We start from the raw sequence: 21,494 nt of genomic DNA on the forward strand, positions 1-21,494 counted from the left end.
TAGAAAGAAGAAAAAAACGGCAGGTTACAACACTTTTTTTGTTGTTTTTCTTCTTTGTAATTATTTGTTTGGTCCAAAATATTGTCTGTGTTGTCACGAGTTGTCACGACTCGAGTTGGCTTTGTCCGCGGCGTAACCGTCTTTAAATAAATACTTTAAGAAATGTCTATGGGAAAAATGCATTGGGTTTCATTTCCTGGTCCAGGGTAGGAGGCGGGACTGCGACGATCTATAGAGCTTGTACATTTATCTCCAGTGCATCTGGATGTGGTATAAAGCCGGCATTGAGCTTCAACAATCCTATAGGCTCTGCTGCGTTTGTGGCTGTATCCTCTCTCTGTGTGTGTGTGTGTGTGTGTGTGTGTGTGTGTGTGTGTGCATGCGTGTGTGCATGTGTGGCTGTGTGTGTGTGTGTGTATTTTACTAAGATTATGAACAAAGTGCATGCAAATAAATGTGTATAAATCCTACTGTACGTACCTACAGTATCTCCCTCAATGCGATCACGAATATTTGTATTCCTATATACTTGTGTACAACAATGTGTATGCAAATCAGTGTGCACTCTCTTACTGTATATGTGCGTGTGCGTTCACAAATGCGTGATGGACGTTTGCGCTACTCTATGCCGAATTGAAGTGGACTCGGTCCCAGACTTTTTTCTGTGAGTTTCCGAGGCTACTAAAAATGGGACCCAGTGCCTCCCTGCTTGACACTCGGCATCAAGGGTTGGGTTGGGGGGTAAGTCCCTGCGACATACTAGCGTCATGTCCAGGGGGTGTACTTGTACATCAAGCTGCCTCACGCTACAGAAACAGGAGATAGGCTCCTGTCCCTGTGGGCTCGGCAAGGCTACTTACTTACTTACTGCTGAGGCGTATACGATACAGACGCTAATCCCTCCAGGCGAGACTCCACAGGGTAATAGATTTAACTAATCTATAGGACCGCTGTACGCGGAGCACGCATTCCACACAGCATTAACATAGTCACTTAATACAGCCTATATATCACTGAGGCGTTGGTGTTAATCCATTAATACCTGGAACGCATCCGTGTCGCCTCATAGCTTTTAACCACTTTAACCATATTATTTTAAACTTTAGCTGTTGAAAAATAGCAGATCTACAAGCTCGTAGCGCGGCACCGAGTGCCGCGCTACGAGCTTGTTGATCTGCTATTTTTTGAAAAATCGTGAAAATACGTGGCGCAAATCTTTGAATATATATTATTTCAGAGCCAGAAAACTGGTCAGGATTTAGAAGACATGTTGTAGAATCTCTAGCGTCAGGTCTAAGTGTGTTAATCCCTGCCTGGGAGCCCAGACGCTGCCTGGGACCCTGAGACCCTGAGACCCTGCCTGGGAGCCCAGACCCTGGGAGCCCTGCCTGGGAGCCCAGACCCTGGGAGCCCAGACCCTGGGAGCCCAGACCCTGGGAGCCCAGACGCCTGGGAGCCCAGACCCTGGGAGCCCAGACGCCTGGGAGCCCAGACCCTGGGAGCCCAGACGCCTGGGAGCCCAGACCCTGGGAGCCCAGACGCCTGGGAGCCCAGACCCTGGGAGCCCAGACGCCTGGGAGCCCAGACCCTGGGAGCCCAGACGCCTGGGAGCCCAGACCCTGGGAGCCCAGACCCTGGGAGCCCAGACGCCTGGGAGCCCAGACCCTGGGAGCCCAGACCCTGGGAGCCCAGACGCCTGGGAGCCCAGACCCTGGGAGCCCAGACCCTGGGAGCCCAGACCCTGGGAGCCCTGCCTGGGAGCCCAGACCCTGGGAGCCCAGACGCCTGGGAGCCCAGACCCTGGGAGCCCAGACCCTGGGAGCCCAGACGCCTGGGAGCCCAGACCCTGGGAGCCCTGCCTGGGAGCCCTGCCTGGGAGCCCAGACCCTGGGAGCCCTGCCTGGGAGCCCTGCCTGGGAGCCCAGACCCTGGGAGCCCTGCCTGGGAGCCCAGACCCTGGGAGCCCAGACCCTGGGAGCCCTGCCTGGGAGCCCAGACCCTGGGAGCCCAGACCCTGGGAGCCCAGACCCTGGGAGCCCAGACCCTGGGAGCCCAGACCCTGGGAGCCCAGACCCTGGGAGCCTCCCTGCCTCCCTGCCGTAGACGCTCATCAACCAACAAAGCAGAGACCTCTAAAGACGCATGATGTGGGAATCTAGTTATTTATCCCATTTAGACCCGAGGACGATTCTACAACAAAAAAGGCATTTGTTTTCTGAAAAACCTCATGTTTCTGTCAGTGGTTCTCAAACATTTTCATGCCAAGGACCCCCAAAAATATATGTAAATGGACCCCCAAAAATATATGTAAATGACCACCGAGCCCCATCTGAAAATATGTAGTTCCAGGGACCCCCCCCCCCCCCCCCCCAGAAGCAAAGATTTGAGTTAAAAACGTTCGCTCTGAAAGAATATATATTCAAAGATTTGTGCCACATTTTCACGATTTTTCAAAAATAGCAGAGCTACAAGCTCGTAGCGCGGCACTCGGTGCCGCGCTATGAGCTTGTAGATCTGCTGTTTTTCAATAGCTTATGCATAACATAATGCTTAAAACACCAAAAGGGGTTCCCGCCCAGAATGGGTTATGCACGGCGCTGGCATTGTGCACCGAGAGAAATACAGCCGATCTACAAGCTCTACAAAGCTATAGCCGATCTACAAGCTCTACAAAGCTATAGCCGATCTACAAGCTCTACAAAGCTATAGCCGATCTACAAGCTCTACAAAGCTATAGCCGATCTACAAGCTCTACAAAGCTATAGCGTCGCGCCGAAGATTTATCTCCAGTGAATCTGGACGTGGTTTAACCCCAGCATTAAGCTTTCACCAGCTTTTAGGCTCTGTTGCGTTGGTGGCTGTATCCTCTGTGCGTGTGCGTGTGTGTATGTATGCGTGCATGCGTGCGTGCGTGCGTGCGTGCGTGCGTGCGTGCGTGCGTGCGTGCGTGCGTGCGTGCGTGCGTGGGTGCGTGCGTGCATGCGTGCGTGCGTGATGGTGACTGTATCCTGTGTGTGTGGGCGTGTGCACGGTTTGTGCACGTGTGTGCGTAGGGTGAACACACGCACGTGCACGAGCGTGCCTGTGCGTGTGCGCGAGCAAAAGATCGAGCGACGGCGTTTGCGGGCACAGCGACTCCACCGATTTCCGAATCCAGCGAAGGCGGTTTGACATTTGGCCGCCGAGCGATGTGAGCGAGAGGAGCAGCCTGGGGTGACAGTAGAGGAGCAGCCTGGGGTGACAGTAGAGGAGCAGCCTGGGGTGACAGTATCGACGGCTCCGGTGTAACTACTGTACTGTAACTAAGTACTGTAAGTCCTAAGTACTGTACAATTTTGAGGTATTTGTACTCTACTTGAGTATTTCTAATTTCCAATACTTGTCTCAGAGGCAAATATTGTATACTCCACTGCATTGATTTGAAAACTGTAGTTACTTTGTGGATTTTGATTATTATTTAAAAAAAATGCTTTAGGTTTGACACCAACACTGTTGTACTTTTGACTCAAAGTGGACGTATTGATGGATCGGTCTTTGGACTCATGGCAGAACAAGTCCCAGACACACGCACACGCACGCACGCACGCACGCACGCACGCACGCACGCACGCACGCACGCACGCACACACGCACGCACGCACGCACACACACGCACACACACACGCACACACACACACACACACATACAGAGTCTGCTTTGACAGACACTGTGTCTAAATTGATTCATCATTCAAAGCTCCGCGGCCTGTGGTGAGCTTACATTAGGCCCCCCCCCCCCCCCTGCCAGTGTGTCCTCTGCACTTATGACACATAGAGGTGTTCCTCAGAGAGGCCATCAGGATGGTGAATGGGGCTTTTATATATAGAATAATATCCAATTCTTCCTAAGAACAACCGAGCAAGCGAGCATGCAGGGTTGTGCTCGGCTCTGAGAGACCGTACAGGCAGGGGAGACAGGACAGATGTGAGTCTTTTTGATACAGAGACAGTCATGGCGGCAAGACTAGCTGTTCAGGAGAGGAGAAACACAAGACTAACTGTTCAGGAGAGGAGAAAACAAGACTAACTGTTCAGGAGAGGAGAAAACAAGACTAACTGTTCAGGAGAGGAGAAAACAAGACTAACTGTTCAGGAGAGGAGAAAACAAGACTAACTGTTCAGGAGAGGAGAAAACAAGACTAACTGTTCAGGAGAGGAGAAACACAAGACTAACTGTTCAGGAGAGGAGAAAACAAGACTAACTGTTCAGGAGAGGAGAAAACAAGACTAACTGTTCAGGAGAGGAGAAAACAAGACTAACTGTTCAGGAGAGGAGAAAACAAGACTAACTGTTGAGGAGAGGAGAAAACAAGACTAACTGTTCAGGAGAGGAGAAAACAAGACTAACTGTTCAGGAGAGGAGAAAACAAGACTAACTGTTCAGGAGAGGAGAAACACAAGACTAACTGTTCAGGAGAGGAGAAAACAAGACTAACTGTTGAGGAGAGGAGAAAACAAGACTAACTGTTCAGGAGAGGAGAAAACAAGACTAAGTGTTCAGGAGAGGAGAAGCACAAGACTAACTGTTCAGGAGAGGAGAAAACAAGACTAACTGTTCAGGAGAGGAGAAAACAAGACTAACTGTTCAGGAGAGGAGAAGCACAAGACTAACTGTTCAGGAGAGGAGAAAACAAGACTAACTGTTCAGGAGAGGAGAAACACAAGACTAACTGTTCAGGAGAGGAGAAAACAAGACTAAGTGTTCAGGAGAGGAGAAAACAAGACTAACTGTTCAGGAGAGGAGAAAACAAGACTAGCTGTTCAGGAGAGGAGAAAACAAGACTAGCTGTTCAGGAGAGGAGAAACACAAGACTAACTGTTCAGGAGAGGAGAAAACAAGACTAAGTGTTCAGGAGAGGAGAAAACAAGACTAAGTGTTCAGGAGAGGAGAAACACAAGACTAACTGTACAGGAGAGGAGAAAACAAGACTAAGTGTTCAGGAGAGGAGAAAACAAGACTAACTGTTCAGGAGAGGAGAAACACAAAAGCTGTTCATGAGCGGAGAAAAACTAATACTAATAGCACATGCAGACTCTTCACATACTAGAGCATGTCTAAATAAATGTCAGAGCTGAAATCGACATATGAAATAAATGCTTAAACATGTAGCTAGGTGTAATGTTAGAGTCCACAGAAGACATGTAAATATGAAATAAATGCTTGAACATGTAGCTAGGTGTAATGTTAGATACCACAGAAGACATGTAAATATGAAATAAATGCTTAAACATGTAGCTAGGTGTAATGTTAGATACCACAGAAGACATGTAAATATGAAATAAATGCTTAAACATGTAGCTAGGTGTAATGTTAGATACCACAGAAGACATGTAAATATGAAATAAATGCTTAAACATGTAGCTAGGTGTAATGTTAGATAATGTTACACACCCTCACATGGTGCCCCTAGCAGAGAGGAGCTCTCCACACCCTCACATGGTGCCCCCTAGCAGAGAGGAGCTCTCCATCCACACCCTCACATGGTGCCCCCTAGCAGAGAGGAGCTCTCCATCCACACCCTCACATTGTGCCCCTAGCAGAGAGGAGCTCTCCATCCACACCCTCACATTGTGCCCCTAGCAGAGAGGAGCTCTCCATCCACACCCTCACATGGTGCCCCCTAGCAGAGAGGAGCTCTCCATCCACACCCTCACATGGTGCCCCCTAGCAGAGAGGAGCTCTCCATCCACACCCTCACATGGTGCCCCCTAGCAGAGAGGAGCTCTCCACACCCTCACATGGTGCCCCCTATCAGAGAGGAGCTCTCCACACCCTCACATGGTGCCCCCTAGCAGAGAGGAGCTCTCCACACCCTCACATGGTGCCCCCTAGCAGAGAGGAGCTCTCCACACCCTCACATGGTGCCCCCTAGCAGAGAGGAGCTCTCCACACCCTCACATGGTGCCCCCTAGCAGAGAGGCGCGCCCACCTATGCCTTGACTTCGCCAGGAAGCTGTTCAAATCTAACTTCAGGAACTGGCTATACCTCCCCTCAGGAAAGAGATATCTGGACGTCAAACTAGAAACGGAGATGACCTGGACACCACATCATGACGACCCGGACACCCCATCATGCAGAACTGAGAGATACAGAAAATCACCAATCCCATAATATATGTGCAGACTTTTAAATTATAATTATAGTGGATTTTAGATTTGAGTTTTACACCATTTGGATTTTTAGATTTGAAATTTGTCTTTTAAAACCTGTGATCATGCTGAAAGTTGAATAAACAAACATAATTGGATTTATTTTAGCTCATATAAGCTCACCTTCTTGTCGCTTCTTGTCGCTCAGTCCCGATGTACTGCTCCTGGGTCAGTTTATAAGCTCACCTTCTTGTCGCTCAGTCCCGACACCGTGTGGATGTACTGCTCCTGGATCAGTTTATAACCTCACCTTCTTGTCGCTCAGTCCCGACACCGTGTGGATGTACTGCTCCTGGATCAGTTTATAAGCTCACCTTCTTGTCGCTCAGTCCCGACACCGTGTGGATGTACTGCTCCTGGATCAGTTTATAACCTCACCTTCTTGTCGCTCAGTCCAGACACCGTGTCGATGTACTGCTCCTGGATCAGTTTATAACCTCACCTTCTTGTCACTCAGTCCCGACACCGTGTCGATGTACTGCTCCTGGATCATGAAGGCTGCCAGGTTGGCGGTGTACGAGGCCAGGAAGATGACGGCGAAGAAGGCCCACACCAGCACCATGATCTTACTGGTGGTCCCTTTGGGGTTCTCGATGGGCACCGAGTTGTTGAACACGATGCCCCACAGCAGCCACACCGACTTACCGATGGTGAAGGTTGGCCCGCCCGGAGCTGGGGGAGAGAGGGGGGGGGGAGGGGGGGGAGAGGGGGGAGAGAGAGAGAGAGAGAGAGAGAGAGAGAGAGAGAGAGAGAGAGAGAGAGAGAGAGAGAGAGAGAGAGCAAGAGAGAGAGAGAGAGAGAGAGAGAGAGGGGGGTTGACATTATTTTATTCACACTCTATAGACGAGGACGACCACAACAATACAGACGGACGGACGGACGGGTTATTAATGCGTTTTGGGCGGGAACTCCTTTTGGTGTTTTAAGCATTATGTTATAATGCTTAGGACGATTATTTTACTGAAAAACCCCATGTTTCTATGTGTCAGTCGTTCTCAAACATTTTCATGTCAAGGACCCCCAGAAATATATGTAATTGAGCTTGTAGATCTGCTATTTTTCAATAGCTAAAGTATAACATAATGCTTAAAACACCAAAAGGAGTTCCCGCCCAAAACGCGTTAATCACCCGTCCGTCCGTCCGTCTGTATTGTTGTGGTCGTCCTCGTCTATAGAGTGTGAATAAAATAATGTCAACACTTATAGCTTTTAACCCCTTCAGGCCTGAGGACACACCTGTGTCACCTTATAGCTTTTAACCCCTTCAGGCCTGAGGACACACCTGTGTCACCTTATAGCTGTTAACCACTTCAGGCCTGAGGACACACCTGTGTCACCTTATAGCTGTTAACCCCTTCAGGCCTGAGGACACACCTGTGTCACCTTATAGCTGTTAACCCCTTCAGGCCTGAGGACACACCTGTGTCACCTTATAGCTTTTAACCACTTTAACACATAATTTGCTAACCACGTATCCGTACGTTATTAATTAATCAAACGTCCGGTGCGAATCACGTATCCATACGTTTTAATCACTTTTTTATAGAATACTTTCATTCATCTTTTTACCCACCCGGACAATGAAGAACCATCCCCCTGTCATTGCTGCTTAGTCCCGCTCACGTGATCAGAAAAAAAAGGAGAAAAAAAAGCCCCCTCCCCTCCTGAAAACAGGAGGGCGGGCCGCTTTACGTGTAGAAGCCAGGGTAAAATGGACGCGCCCATAATCTAGTCGGTGTGTGAATAGAAGAATCAAATTTCACCTAACCTCCTCACCAGGCTTTCCTCCACCTCGGACATTTCACCCAACACTATAATACTCGATTCCCCCCTCCCCTCCTGTTTCTCCTGAGGAGGAGGATCTTGCGAGATGGGGGCTCTGTCTCTCGGAAGAAAACATGATGAACGGAACGCTGCCTAAACACTATATGCACCGGATCGGCATTGCATAACGTCTGCAACACACATGGACAGATGCATGTTTCCTTCTTCATACTGTAGCGACCAAACGATCCCCGAGCCTACAATACTACGAACTAACAAACGAACCACAGTGTCGAGGGGTGCCGCCATGACAACAGACAGTCTTCCGTTGGGCGATCACGTATCGCCATGCAGAGCCGTCATAATCGGAGATCGTTCGGACGTGTGATTGTAACGCTTTTTTATTCATTATAATTGTAGTGATAAGACCGCAATGAACGCGTCAGGGACGTAATCGACCCGGGTGTAATGTATAACGAACTTTTCCGCGTCCTAAACCGTGGTGTTGTGATCTGTGGAAGTCATTTTTTCCTTGTCGTCGACATCACAGCCGGGCTTAGCACCTCTCTGGACACTCCCGGTGAAGCTTTTTTCCATCGCTCCTACGGGGGAGCGATGAAAAGCTGCATGCCCAGGCATGTTCCCCTATACTAGCTTGAAAAACAAAATCAGCTAATGATGACAACGCCTCTCACCGTTATACTATAGTTCTGAACCGAACAGTGGAATGGGACTTTTTATAGCCGTACGGATCAAGACTTTTGCTGCCCAATGTGCCCATGGACCCCCCCCCCCCCCCCCCCATGTTACTGCGATCAAGACAATGAAAGCAGATCTGTGAGATAGATTAGGCGAGGCGATCATCATCATCATCCTCATCTAAGAAAGCAGAGTTATGAAGGTTTATAGTCAGACATTGACAGGCAGATATAAAAATAAACACAATAAATATGCTATACATCCTATACACCGAATGAAAGCCCTGAATGTGTACTTTTACGATGAAAAGAGTAAACATTGATCCCATGTACAGTTTGTCATAAATTGGTTACTGAATGCACCTTGCGCCCACCAGATATAACTGCAGAGAAGACATGGACCCGAACTCAAGATTCACAAAATAAGGCCTATTGCGACATATAAATACTATATACCGTATGAAACAGAAGACTCTCTTCTTTCATAAGAAAAAAACTTCTACTGTAGTAATAATAAAAATCACACCCCTGTGAAGTGAGTGGTGCAACTCTGTCCCATATTCTGTTCTCTGCTTATTCAATACAGCTCTGTAAACTTCTACTGTAATAATAAAAATCACTGTTCTCTACAGTTGCACCGCGCAACTGTAGAGAACAGTTGCACCGCTCACTTCACAGGGGTGTGATTTTTATTATTACAGTAGAAGTTTACAGACCAAACTGTAAATAAAAGGTTTACATGACTTTCTGTCTCAGTCCGTATATAGCGAGCTGTAGTGAATAAGTACAGAACAGTTGCACCGCTCACTTCACAGGGGTGTGATTTTTATTATTACAGTAGAAGTTTACAGACCAAACTGTAAATAAAAGATTTACATGACTTTCTGCCTCAGTCCGTATATAGCGAGCTGTATTGAATAAGCAGACAACAGAATATGGGACAGAGTTGCACCACTCACTTCACAGGGGTGTGATTTTTATTATTACTACAGTAGAAGTTGTTTTCTTATGAAAGCAGAGCGTCTTCTGTTTCATACGGTATATAGTATTTATATGTCGCAATAGGCCTTATTTTGTGAATCTTGAGTTCGGGTCCATGTCTTCTCTGCAGTTATATCTGGTGGGCGCAAGGTGCATTCAGTAACTAATTTATGACAAACTGTACATGGGATCAATGTTTACTCTTTTCCTCGTAAAAGTACACATTCAGGGCTTTCATTCGGTGTATAGGATGTATAGCATATTTATTGTGTTTATTTGTATATCTGCCTGTCAATGTCTCTGACTTTAAACCATCCATAACTCTGCTCGCTGTTCAAGAGAACCACTTCCAGGCAAATGCAGGTGTTGCAAAAAGGTCAATATCTCCAGAATGGAACATGGTAAAATCAAAATGTATTTTTTAAATTGAAGTGGACAAGTTCACACATTTTCAGATGGGTGTCGGCGGCCATAATTACAGATATTCTTTTGGGGTCCTTGCCATGAAATAGTTTGAGAACCACTGATATAGAAAAATGGGTATTTTCAGAAAACTGTCATGAATTTAGAAGACGTTTTGTACAATCTGGTCTCGGGTCTGAATTGGTTAAGTATTCAGGAGGCGTCCGTCGCATCGTCCTTCTGAAGGACGCACTCCAAACGTTATCCCTTTCATTTAAGTGAAAGTAGCAATTCCACAATGTAGACATAATGTAGTTCCAAGTTAAATACCTGTATTACGTGTTCAGATGTAGAGCAAAGAAAAGTACCTAAGAATTGTACTTATTCAGTACTTGAGTATATGTACTCGGTTCCACCAGTGCCAACAGAGCCATTTCATTCACTTCCTGCCATTGTTGCTCAGGGGTGACAAAGGGGGGCGGGGGGGTGTGGGGGAACCGACGCCATCAATCACCACTTCGATTAGCGTAGCGACCGACGCTAATTAAAGCGGGGAAGTGACCTTTCAGGTCATTGACGTTCTCTGTCAGCGTTGCATTCTGGGATTGATTGTCCCCCCCGCCCCCATAAAAAGGAACCTCTAATGCAGTGGTTCTCAAAGTGCGGTCCGAGGACCCACAGGGGTCCTCCAGGGGCTAAAGCGTACCTTTAGCGCTGAGGAGGCTGAGGTCGGTCAGTGAAGCGTACCTTTAGCGCTGACCAGGCTGCGGTCGTAGCCGACGGGACTGCAGTACTCGAACACGAACACGGTGACCGCCACCACGGTCAGACACATCACGAACATCATCACCCAAACCGCCGGACTGTAGGGCTCTGTGTGGAGAGAGAGAGAGAGAGAGAGAGAGAGAGAGAGAGAGAGAGAGAGAGAGAGAGAGAGAGAGAGAGAGAGAGAGAGAGAGAGAGAGAGAGACAGAGAGAGAGAGAGAGAGGGAGAGGGAGAGAGACATGGAATTGGAATTATTTTTGGGCAGTCCCCGATTCAAACGTGATTATTTTCGTGCGGTCCCCGATTCAAACGGTATTATTTTCGTGCGGTCCCCGGTTCAAACGGTATTATGTTCGTGCGGTCCCCGGGTCTCACCGAGGAAGGCGGAGGGCGACACCGTCCCGTTGCTCCGGGCGACCATGACGCTGATGCCCGTCTCCACGAACGGCACGGAGAAGTCGATGATCTCAGAACGCTCCTCGTTGATGGTGAGAGAGCCGATGGCCATGTCCGCCCGCCGGTACACCACCTGGTGGAGACAAGAGGACATTACAATCACTGTCCACCCGCCAATACACCACCTGGTGGAGAGACACAGTATGACACGGTAACATCCCTGTTACACCACCTGGTGGAGAGACACAGGATGACACGTTAGCATCACTGTTACACCACCTGGTGGAGAGGCACAGGATGACACCTTAACATCACTGTTACACCACCTGGTGGAGAGACACAGGATGACACCTTAACATCCCTGTTACACCACCTGGTGGAGAGACACAGTATGACACGTTAGCATCACTGTTACACCACCTGGTGGAGAGACACAGGATGACACCTTAACATCACTGTTACACCACCTGGTGGAGAGACACAGGATGACACCTTAACATCACTGTTACACCACCTGGTGGAGAGACACAGGATGACACCTTAACATCACTGTTACACCACCTGGTGGAGAGACACAGGATGACACCTTAACATCACTGTTACACCACCTGGTGGAGAGACACAGGATGACACCTTAACATCACTGTTACACCACCTGGTGGAGAGACACAGGATGACACCTAACATCCCTGTTACACCACCTGGTGGAGAGACACAGGATGACACGTTAACATCACTGTTACACCACCTGGTGGAGAGACACAGGATGACAACTGTTCTGCCCTCGCTGCTTCGAGGCACAGTTAGGCAGAAAGATAACTCCGGACAAAAGTATCGGGTGTAGTATCTCTTTTACTGAAGTCCCAGAGTAAAACTGAAATGAATACAAGTACAACAAAACATCATCAGTTTGATACAAATGTAGCATAAATTATCATTCATTTGACATACATAATCACAAAGATGCATAATATACTCACAGACAATGCTTTGTCACACAACACAGAAAAAAGGACATCTGTCTGCCTTCACACACCAAACTGAACTGAACAAACTAGTGTGCTGCCCTGCTAATTACAATTTAGCACACCTTGAGCAGGCTCAGAAGAGACCTAATTACACAATGTCACACACCTGTCTTAAAACAAGGTACACTCTTCAAATTAACTTGTGAAACAGCACCACCCACTGGCGGACATAGTCTCAGCCAGCACACTCCCCGTCTGACATCACTAACATGTCATAATTACATTTTCTTTACATTGTACTCATTATCAGTGGTCGGCAGGAGGAATACAGTTTCTGTTATGGGTCTCAAGAAAGTCTTGCATGTTTCTCCAGAGGCAAACCACCCCTTATTGTAGGTAAGGCCTATCTGAGTGCCACTTCCTGCTGCTTTGTAGCAAAGAGCAGAGAGGCACTTTTTCTTCCAACCATGCCAGAAGACATTGGAGAGTTTTCGAACGTGCCTCCGCTGGCGCTTGAATGGGTCACCTTCATCAGAATTGCCGGGAGGTATCGAAGGCACTCCAATCTTCTGGGTCATGAGGGTAGCTGGTGTCAGAATGAGAGGGAAGTTTGTGTCGGTAGATACAGGAATGTGATGTCGCTTCTTCGACATGCTACAGACTGAGGCGAGGTGTTGACTGGCTTGAAATGTGTTGGGGAGGCGTGGTCTTGGAGAGCGGAAAGACAGTGGAGCCACCCAACTCTTTGTGTCGTCCTGATAGACTTCCTTCTCTGTTATCTGTGGAACTGCTTGTTCTTCTATTGATTGAACAGGTTTTTCATCTGCATGTGTGCATTGGAAGACTGTTTCTCCCATGACATCAACCTCAGTCAGCCTGTTTGGTTGACCAAGGATGGGAGAGTTAATCTTGTGTTGACCTTGGCAGCTGAAGCTCGGTCCCTCATTCTCCAAGATGTTTGTCTTGAGAACGTTAACTTGGCTAGGATTGTGAGCCCTGTCAGGACAGATGTCACCCACAACAACCCACCCCAACACTAACCTCTGTGCGAATGGAGCATTTGGAGGCCCGTTACGCACGTCAAGCACTTTGTGGGCCTGAATAACATCTCTCCCGAGTAACAACAGAATGTCTGCTTGACGGTCGAGTGCTGGAATCTCTGCAGCAATGTTCTTGAGGTGAGGGTGGTATTGTGTAGCTTCAGCAGTTGGAATTTCATTCCGATTGTCAGGGAGCATGTCACATTCAATAAGTGTGGGCAAGTGCAGACTGGATTTGCTGTCAGCTGATTCCACAACAAAATTGCTCGCTCTTCTCCCAGTCACCTCCGACACCCCTGCACAAGTCTTGAGAATGTATGGGGAAGTGTTTTTGGAGATGCCAAATATGTCAAAAAAGGAAGACCTGGCCAGGGACCTGTTGCTTTGATCATCTAGAATTGCGTAAGCTCTGATTCTCTTTTCGAAGTGCCCTTTTGGGTAGACATAGACAAGGGATATTTTGCCACATGAGTGACCACCACTCTCAGTTCCACAAACCTGTGTGCATGTGGAGGTGGCAACAGTTGGAGCTGACTCTAGCTCCCCGCCGTGATAAGTGACGGGCTCTTGAACATCTTGTATGGCCCAAGGTGCGGGACCAGCATGGAGAGCAGAGATGTGTGAGTCACTACCACATTCTGCACAGTGGATGTCGACTTTACAGTTCTTGGCCTGATGGCTGGAAGATGCACAGCATCGGAAACATATCCAGTTCTGCTTCAAGTAGGCCATACGTTCTTCCAGATTCTTCTCTCGAAATCCTCTGCAGTTTTTGAGTGGATGGGGTTTTTGGTGGATGGGACACTCTTTGCTAGGGTCAAGACTTTGCTGCTGTTCAGCATTATTGACTTCCGTTTTGTTGACTATGATAGGCATTCTTGATTTGTCCTGCTTCCACAGACTTCTCCCTGCGTTGGAGGTTGTGACAAAAGGTGGCCCTGCTTTGGAGGTCGTAGCAGGTGGTGGAGCCGAAGACCTGAAACTGGGGTCATTTCTCATTTTGGCGTCATTCTTAATGAAGGTGGCAAAGAAGGAGAATGGTGGGAATGACACCGAATGTTCTTCTTTGTACCTTGTCCCATGTGTCATCCATTTCTCCTGCAGGAAATATGGAAGTTTGTCCACTATAGGTTGGATGCCGCGTGCCGTGTCGAGGTACAGCAGCCCTGGTATGCAGCCTTCACTCTTGGCAGAGTCTATCTCTGAAAGAAGGTCCCCAAGATCACGTAGTAGATGAGTGTCTCTGTTGGGAATTTTGGGGAAATGTTCTAACCTATCAAACAGGGCCTCTTCCAAGGCCTCAGGAGAACCATAACACTCTTGCAACCTCTCCCACACCTTGGCCAGTCCAAAGGAAGGATGGTTGATGTGCACTGCTCGGACACGTTTTGCATGTTGTGAGGATTCATTGCCCAACCACTTGGTCAACAAGTCTAGTTCTTCACTGGCCGTTAAGCGTAGACCTTGAATGGCATTTTCAAATGAGGCTTTCCATGCGCAGTAGTCACCTGGCTTGTCAGTGAACCTTGTAAGTCCTCCACTGAGCAATTCACGTCTGGCAAGAAATCTGGTAAGGTCGTAGATATTAGAATCTTCCTGTGAGGAAACCTGTGGTGTAGGTGATGGTGGTTCATGTTTTATGTAGCCCTGAGACAGCCGGGAAACATGCTTGTAGCCCTGGGATGGCAGAGCAGCATGCTCGTAGCCGTGGGGTGGATGAGAAGCACGCTCGTAGCCCTGACGTGGATGAGAAGCACGCTCGTAGCCCTGGGGTGGATGAGAAGCACGCTCGTAGCCCTGGGGTGGATGAGAAGCACGTTCGTAGGCCTGGGGTGGATGAGAAGCACGTTCGTAGCCCTGGGGTGGATGAGAAGCACGCTCGTAGCCCTGGGGTGTCTGAGAAGCACGTTCGTAGCCCTGGGGTGGATGAGAAGCACGCTCGTAGCCCTGGGGTGGATGAGAAGCACGCTCGTAGCCCTGGGGTGGATGAGAAGTACGTTCGTAGCCCTGGGGTGTCTGAGATGCACGTTCGTAGCCCTGGGGTGGATGAGAAGCACGTCCGTAGCCCTGGGGTGTCTGAGATGCACGCTCGTAGCCCTGGGGTGGATGAGAAGCACGCTCGTAGCCCTGGGGTGGAGGAGATGCACGCTCGTAGCCCTGGGGTGGAGGAGATGCACGCTCGTAGCCCTGGGGTGGAGGAGATGCACGCTTGTAGTCTTGGGATTGCTGGGGGCTTTCCTCGTGGTGCTGGGTTTGCTGGGGTACTCCTTTGTAGTCATAGGATTGCTGGGGGACCCCCTTGTAGTTGTAGTCATTGTTGTGGTTATTAACTGAGATATCTGCTTCATCTCTAGGTTCAACTTCATGTTTGAGTTGATGCAATGTGGTATGTGGTGGCACCTCATTGGCCATGACATGATCATCTGGCATTAATTTTTCATTTTGTAAGGAATGGGCTTTCACATACTCACTGGTACGTTGTAAGGGGTCACATTTCTGATAGATGGTGACGCTCAAGCGCTCTTCCTCCAGTCCGCTTGCTGCGGCCTCATATACGTTGGCTTCAGCATCGGCCGCCTCTGCGTCGCATTGTTGATGAAGCGCTGCAATTGTGGCCTCCATTCTCGTTTCCTCCACTTTGAGCTCTGCTTGTCTGACTCTCATTTGAATTTCCTTTTCAGTGAATATTGCCTTTGCTCGTGCTGCCTCAGCCTTTGCCCGTGCATCGACCGCCGCCATTGCACATGCTGCCGAGGCCTTACTAGAGTGGCTTGATGATTTAGAGTTTTTAGATGAACTTGATTTGTGAGTGTGGACTGACTTAGCTTCGTCATCCTGTGACCGAGGCATGTTTAGAAGGCTGAAGTGTGTATCCTCTTGAGATTAGTTGCTGTAGACGTCTCTGTCTTTTTACTGTTCTGCCCTCGCTGCTTCGAGGCACAGTTAGGCAGAAAGATAACTCCGGACAAAAGTATCGGGTGTAGTATCTCTTTTACTGAAGTCCCAGAGTAAAACTGAAATGAATACAAGTACAACAAAACATCATCAGTTTGATACAAATGTAGCATAAATGATCATTCATTTGACATACATAATCACAAAGATGCATAATATACTCACAGACAATGCTTTGTCGCACAACACAGAAAAAAGGACATCTGTCTGCCTTCACAAACCAAACTGAACTTAACAAACTAGTGTGCTGCCCTGCTAATTACAATTTAGCACACCTTGAGCAGGCTCAGAAGAGACCTAATTACACAATGTCAAACACCTGTCTTAAAACAAGGTACACTCTTCAAATTAACTTGTGAAACAGCACCACCCACTGGCGGACATAGTCTCAGCCAGCACAACAACTTAACATTACTGTTACACCACCTGGTGGAGAGACACAGGATGACACCTTAACATCACTGTTACACCACCTGGTGGAGAGACACAGTATGACACGTTAACATCACTGTTACACCACCTGGTGGAGAGACACAGGATGACAACTTAACATTACTGTTACACCACCTGGTGGAGAGACAATTTACAATTTACAATTTAGGCATTTAGCAGACGCTCTTAATCCAGAGCGACTTACATTAAGCAATAACAAAAGCATGGCATACATCACATATATAAAAAGTAGTTATCATGAATCATGCCTAGACTAAGAACGTAACAGTGGAGTATCTATGTAAACTATACATACTATACTATATAATATATTATACATGTGTACTATAAAGTGCTATGACTACATAAAGTGCAATTCTAGAGCTGTCTACGTAACAAGCTATAAGTCTGTTTAAAATACTATCTAAGTCTACATAATGTGCTATCTAAGGGGCTAGGCTAGGGCAAGTGCTACGGGCCATGGTGGAGTCTGAAGAGGTGGGTTTTCAGACTACGGCGACACCTTAACATCACTGTTACACCACCTGGTGGGTTTTCAGACACAGGATGACACCTTAAGGATGACACCTTAACATCACTGTTACACCACCTGGTGGAGAGACACAGTATGACACGTTAACATCACTGTTACACCACCTGGTGGAGAGACACAGGATGACACCTTAACATCACTGTTACACCACCTGGTGGAGACATTACAATCACTGTCCTCCTAGTGGAGACAGAGGACATTACAATCACTGTCCTCCTAGTGGAGACAGAGGACATTACAATCACTGTCCTCCTAGTGGAGACAGAGGACATTACAATCACTGTCCTCCTAGTGGAGACAGAGGACATTACAATCACTGTCCTCCTAGTGGAGACAGAGGACATTACAATCACTGTCCTCCTAGTGGAGATAGAGGACATTACAATCACTGTCCTCCTAGTGGAGACAGAGGACATTACAATCACTGTCCTCCTAGTGGAGACAGAGGACATTACAATCACTGTCCTCCTAGTGGAGACAGAGGACATTACAATCACTGTCCTCCCGCTGGTACTGGACACCACCTGGGAACAGGGACGTCCAGCCGGTACTGGACACCACCTGGGAACAGGGACGTCCAGAGAATGTTAGGGAGGCCGGGGCTGAAATTCCCCAAAAAAGGGGCATTTGTTTTCTGACCCAAGACATTGCGAAAATAGCAGATGTACAAAAGCTCACAAAGGCATCGTTATATTAAATAGCAGATGTACAAGCTCACAAAGGCATCGTTATATTAAATAGCAGATGTACAAGCTCACAAAGGCATCGTTATATTTCAGATGTACAAGCTCACAAAGGCATCGTTATATTTCACCTTTTCAAGACATGTTGCCTTTAGCGTGCTGTGTTCAGATGTAGGAAATACTCACGTCAAGTAGATTGACCATTTATTGCAACATATGGTATACAGTTAAACTTGGCGTTAAAGGCTCTGGGAGATATTCTCTGAATTTGGTCGAAGCTTCATGCTAAGCAAAGCAGGGATGATATACTTTATCAGTCCTATCTATACAATCATATAATTGGGAGAACTAAAGGTCAGAGGTCATTTAATGACGAATGACTGTGAGCTTCAGTTCTTGAGCGATTCCCTCTTTCTACCCCATCCGCTGGATGGATGGGTGGACAACAGATGGATGGGTGGACAACGGATGGATGGGTGGACAACGGATGGATGGGTGGACCAACGGATGGATGGGTGGACAACGGATGGATGGGTGGACAACGGATGGATGGGTGGACAACGGATGGATGGGTGGACCAACGGATGGATGGGTGGACCAACGGATGGATGGGTGGACCAACATATGGATGGGTGGACAACGGATGGATGGGTGGACAACGGATGGATGGGTGGACAACGGATGGATGGGTGGACAACAGATGGATGGGTGGACAACGGATGGATGGGTGGACCAATGGATGGATGGGTGGACAACGGATGGATGGGTGGACCAACGGATGGATGGGTGGACCAACGGATGGATGGGTGGACAACAGATGGATGGGTGGACCAACGTATGGATGGGTGGACCAACGTATGGATGGGTGGACAACGGATGGATGGGTGGACAACATATGGATGGGTGGACCAACGGATGGATGGGTGGACAACGGATGGATGGGTGGACAACATATGGATGGGTGGACCAACGTGTCATCTTGCATGACATTAAAAACAGAGTAGCTGTGTGTGTTTGGAGGAACGTGCAGCTATGAAGGAATGAAGGAAGGAAGGAATCACACAGGTGAATTAAATCAAGGTTGATTTAATATTCATAATATCTATGTCATCATGTTTTCGTTCACAGGAAGTAATTAAAAGATTTCCATCTTAGGGACTGTTGATATTAAACAAGTGAAGTGAGGGGCGTTCTTATCATCATACATCATCACCTCATGAACAACTGAATGGATGTGATTGGTTGGTTAAATGTACGTCATATTTGGTGGATATTTGACCTAATTTCTCATTTCATTGTCAATGGCAGATATTGAGACGTGTGGAGACAAAAGCTGTATATAGGAGGGGCTAGCAGCCTTCAAAAAATCACACCCGTGTGAAGTGAGGGGCGCTGTTATAATCGTACGTCATCATGACGTAACGTGTCGATTTGGTCAGGACACATGACGTAAATACTCCATTCATTGTCAATGAGAATTTAACAAAAATACAGATTTGCTCAGACACATATGATGTAAATTCTCCATTAATTGTCAATGGAATTTAATTGAGTTTGTGTTAGGACAAGAATCTACACTATAGGTGATTATAGGAGGGGCTAGTGTAGCTCCCCTAAAAATAAAAATAAATACACACACATTGACCTGCTTTTATTTTATTTCACCAGACCTTTAACACTTCAAATGGCAACTGCGCACGCACGCACGCACGCACGCGCGCACGCACGCGCGCACGCACGCACGCACGCACGCACGCACGCGCGCACGCACGCACGCACGCACGCACGCACGCACGCACGCACACGCACACGCACACACACCCCATATAGGGGAAAAAATGCAGTCGGCAATGCTGTCCAGGGTAAAACCTGCAAGCTGTGTTTGATGTGATATTGTGCGTGTGTGCGTGAACACCATATGGGTGTGTGTGTGTGTGTGTGTGTGTGTGTGTGTGTGTGTGTGTGCGCGTGTGCGTGTGTGTGAGCACCATATGGGTGTGTGTGTGTGTGTGTGTGTGTGTGTGTGTGTGAGCACCATATGGGTGTGTGTGTGCGTGCGACCACCATATGGGTGTGTGTGTGTGTGTGTGTGTGTGTGTGTGTGTGTGTGTGTGTGTGTGTGTGTGTGTGTGTGTGTGTGTGTGTGTGTGTGTGTGTGTGTGTGTGTGTGTGTGTGTGTGTGCGTGCGTGCGACCACCACATGGTGTGTATCATATCTTCAAACCAGTGACCTAGTTTAAGGAGCCATCAAAGGATCCTTGGCTGTCACGCTCTGCTGGTGAACACTTATATTATACTGTACTGTACTGTACTCTACTGTACTCTACTGTACTCTACCGTACCGTACCGTCAGTGACATCATTTCAGCAAACGCTAAGGTACGGCGACTTAATGATGCTTGCACACGGACAATTTATGTGCAGTTATTTTCTGGCCTATTTTCTTCCATTTTTCCCTCAAAGGTATATTCAGTGATTTCACTTAATTCAAATATCACTTATTTGTTCTTATTTTTTGGATAATCCTCCCTACTATAAAGTGTGATGACAAAATAAGGAGTTCCTCCCTGTCCCAGTTTCGGTTTGGGCTTTGGGTGGCAAAGCCTTCATCCAATCAGGATGAGAGGGGCCTTCCTCCAATCATGATCGAGTGGGGCGGGCCTTGGTGCACATGCTGTTGGTCTGTTGTACTTCCCCCACTGTAGAGCGTGTGCATGTGCACATCTTGTTACCGGGTGGACCGGGTTTTTTTCCAAATCACCCAAATCACTGAATGCTCCTTTAAAAGTAAATGTCATGTACTTGTTCTGGGGGGGGGGGGGGGGGGGGTCTCTAGAACAACATATTTTCCGATGGGGGTCGGCGGCCAATTACATATATTTCTGGGGGTCCATGACATGAAAATGTTTGAGAACCACTGACATAAGCAACCCAGGTTTTTCAGAAGACTGTCAGGATTTAGAAGACATTTGTAGAATCTGCTCTCACCTCTCTGCTCTCTGCTCTCTGCTCTCACCTCTCTGCTCTCTGCTCTCTGCTCTCACCTCTCTGCTCTCTGCTCTCTGCTCTCACCTCTCTGCTCTCTGCTCTCTGCTCTCACCTCTCTGCTCTCTGCTCTCTGCTCTCTGCTCTCACCTCTCTGCTCTCTGCTCTCTGCTCTCACCTCTCTGCTCTCTGCTCTCTGCTCTCTGCTCTCACCTCTCTGCTCTCTGCTCTCTGCTCTCACCTCTCTGCTCTCTGCTCTCTGCTCTCACCTCTCTGCTCTCACCTCTCCGATCATGAATCTGCTCTCACCTCTCCGATCATGAATCTGCTCTCACCTCTCCGATCATAGAATCTGCTCTCACCTCTCCGATCATAGAATCTGCTCTCACCTCTCCGATCATGAATCTGCTCTCACCTCTCCGATCATGAATCTGCTCTCACCTCTCCGATCATGAATCTGCTCTCACCTCTCCGATCATAGAATCTGCTCTCACCTCTCCGATCATGAATCTGCTCTCACCTCTCCGATCATAGAATCTGCTCTCACCTCTCCGATCATAGAATCTGCTCTCACCTCTCCGATCATAGAATCTGCTCTCACCTCTCCGATCATAGAATCTGCTCTCACCTCTCCGATCATAGAATCTGCTCTCACCTCTCCGATCATAGAATCTGCTCTCAC

The 21,494-nt window shown here is 47.9% G+C and overlaps 1 protein-coding gene across 1 annotated transcript in view; it reads right to left on the reverse strand.

Annotated features, from left to right (window-relative positions):
* The window catches only part of LOC306915937 (glutamate receptor ionotropic, NMDA 2C-like), a gene marked incomplete at its 5' end in the record, with an annotated part of 162,874 nt that overhangs the window by 42,613 nt on the left and 98,767 nt on the right, over positions 1 to 21,494 (reverse strand). The window contains 3 exons of the mRNA XM_079493608.1: positions 6,633 to 6,862; positions 10,783 to 10,908; positions 11,177 to 11,330. Of these exons, the coding sequence (XP_079349734.1) occupies positions 6,633 to 6,862; positions 10,783 to 10,908; positions 11,177 to 11,330 (510 nt within the window). The remainder of the gene's footprint in view (positions 1 to 6,632; positions 6,863 to 10,782; positions 10,909 to 11,176; positions 11,331 to 21,494) is intronic.

Source organism: Electrona antarctica (genome assembly GCF_951216825.1).
Source record: "Electrona antarctica genome assembly, chromosome: 22".
NCBI classification, from domain to species: domain Eukaryota; kingdom Metazoa; phylum Chordata; class Actinopteri; order Myctophiformes; family Myctophidae; genus Electrona; species Electrona antarctica.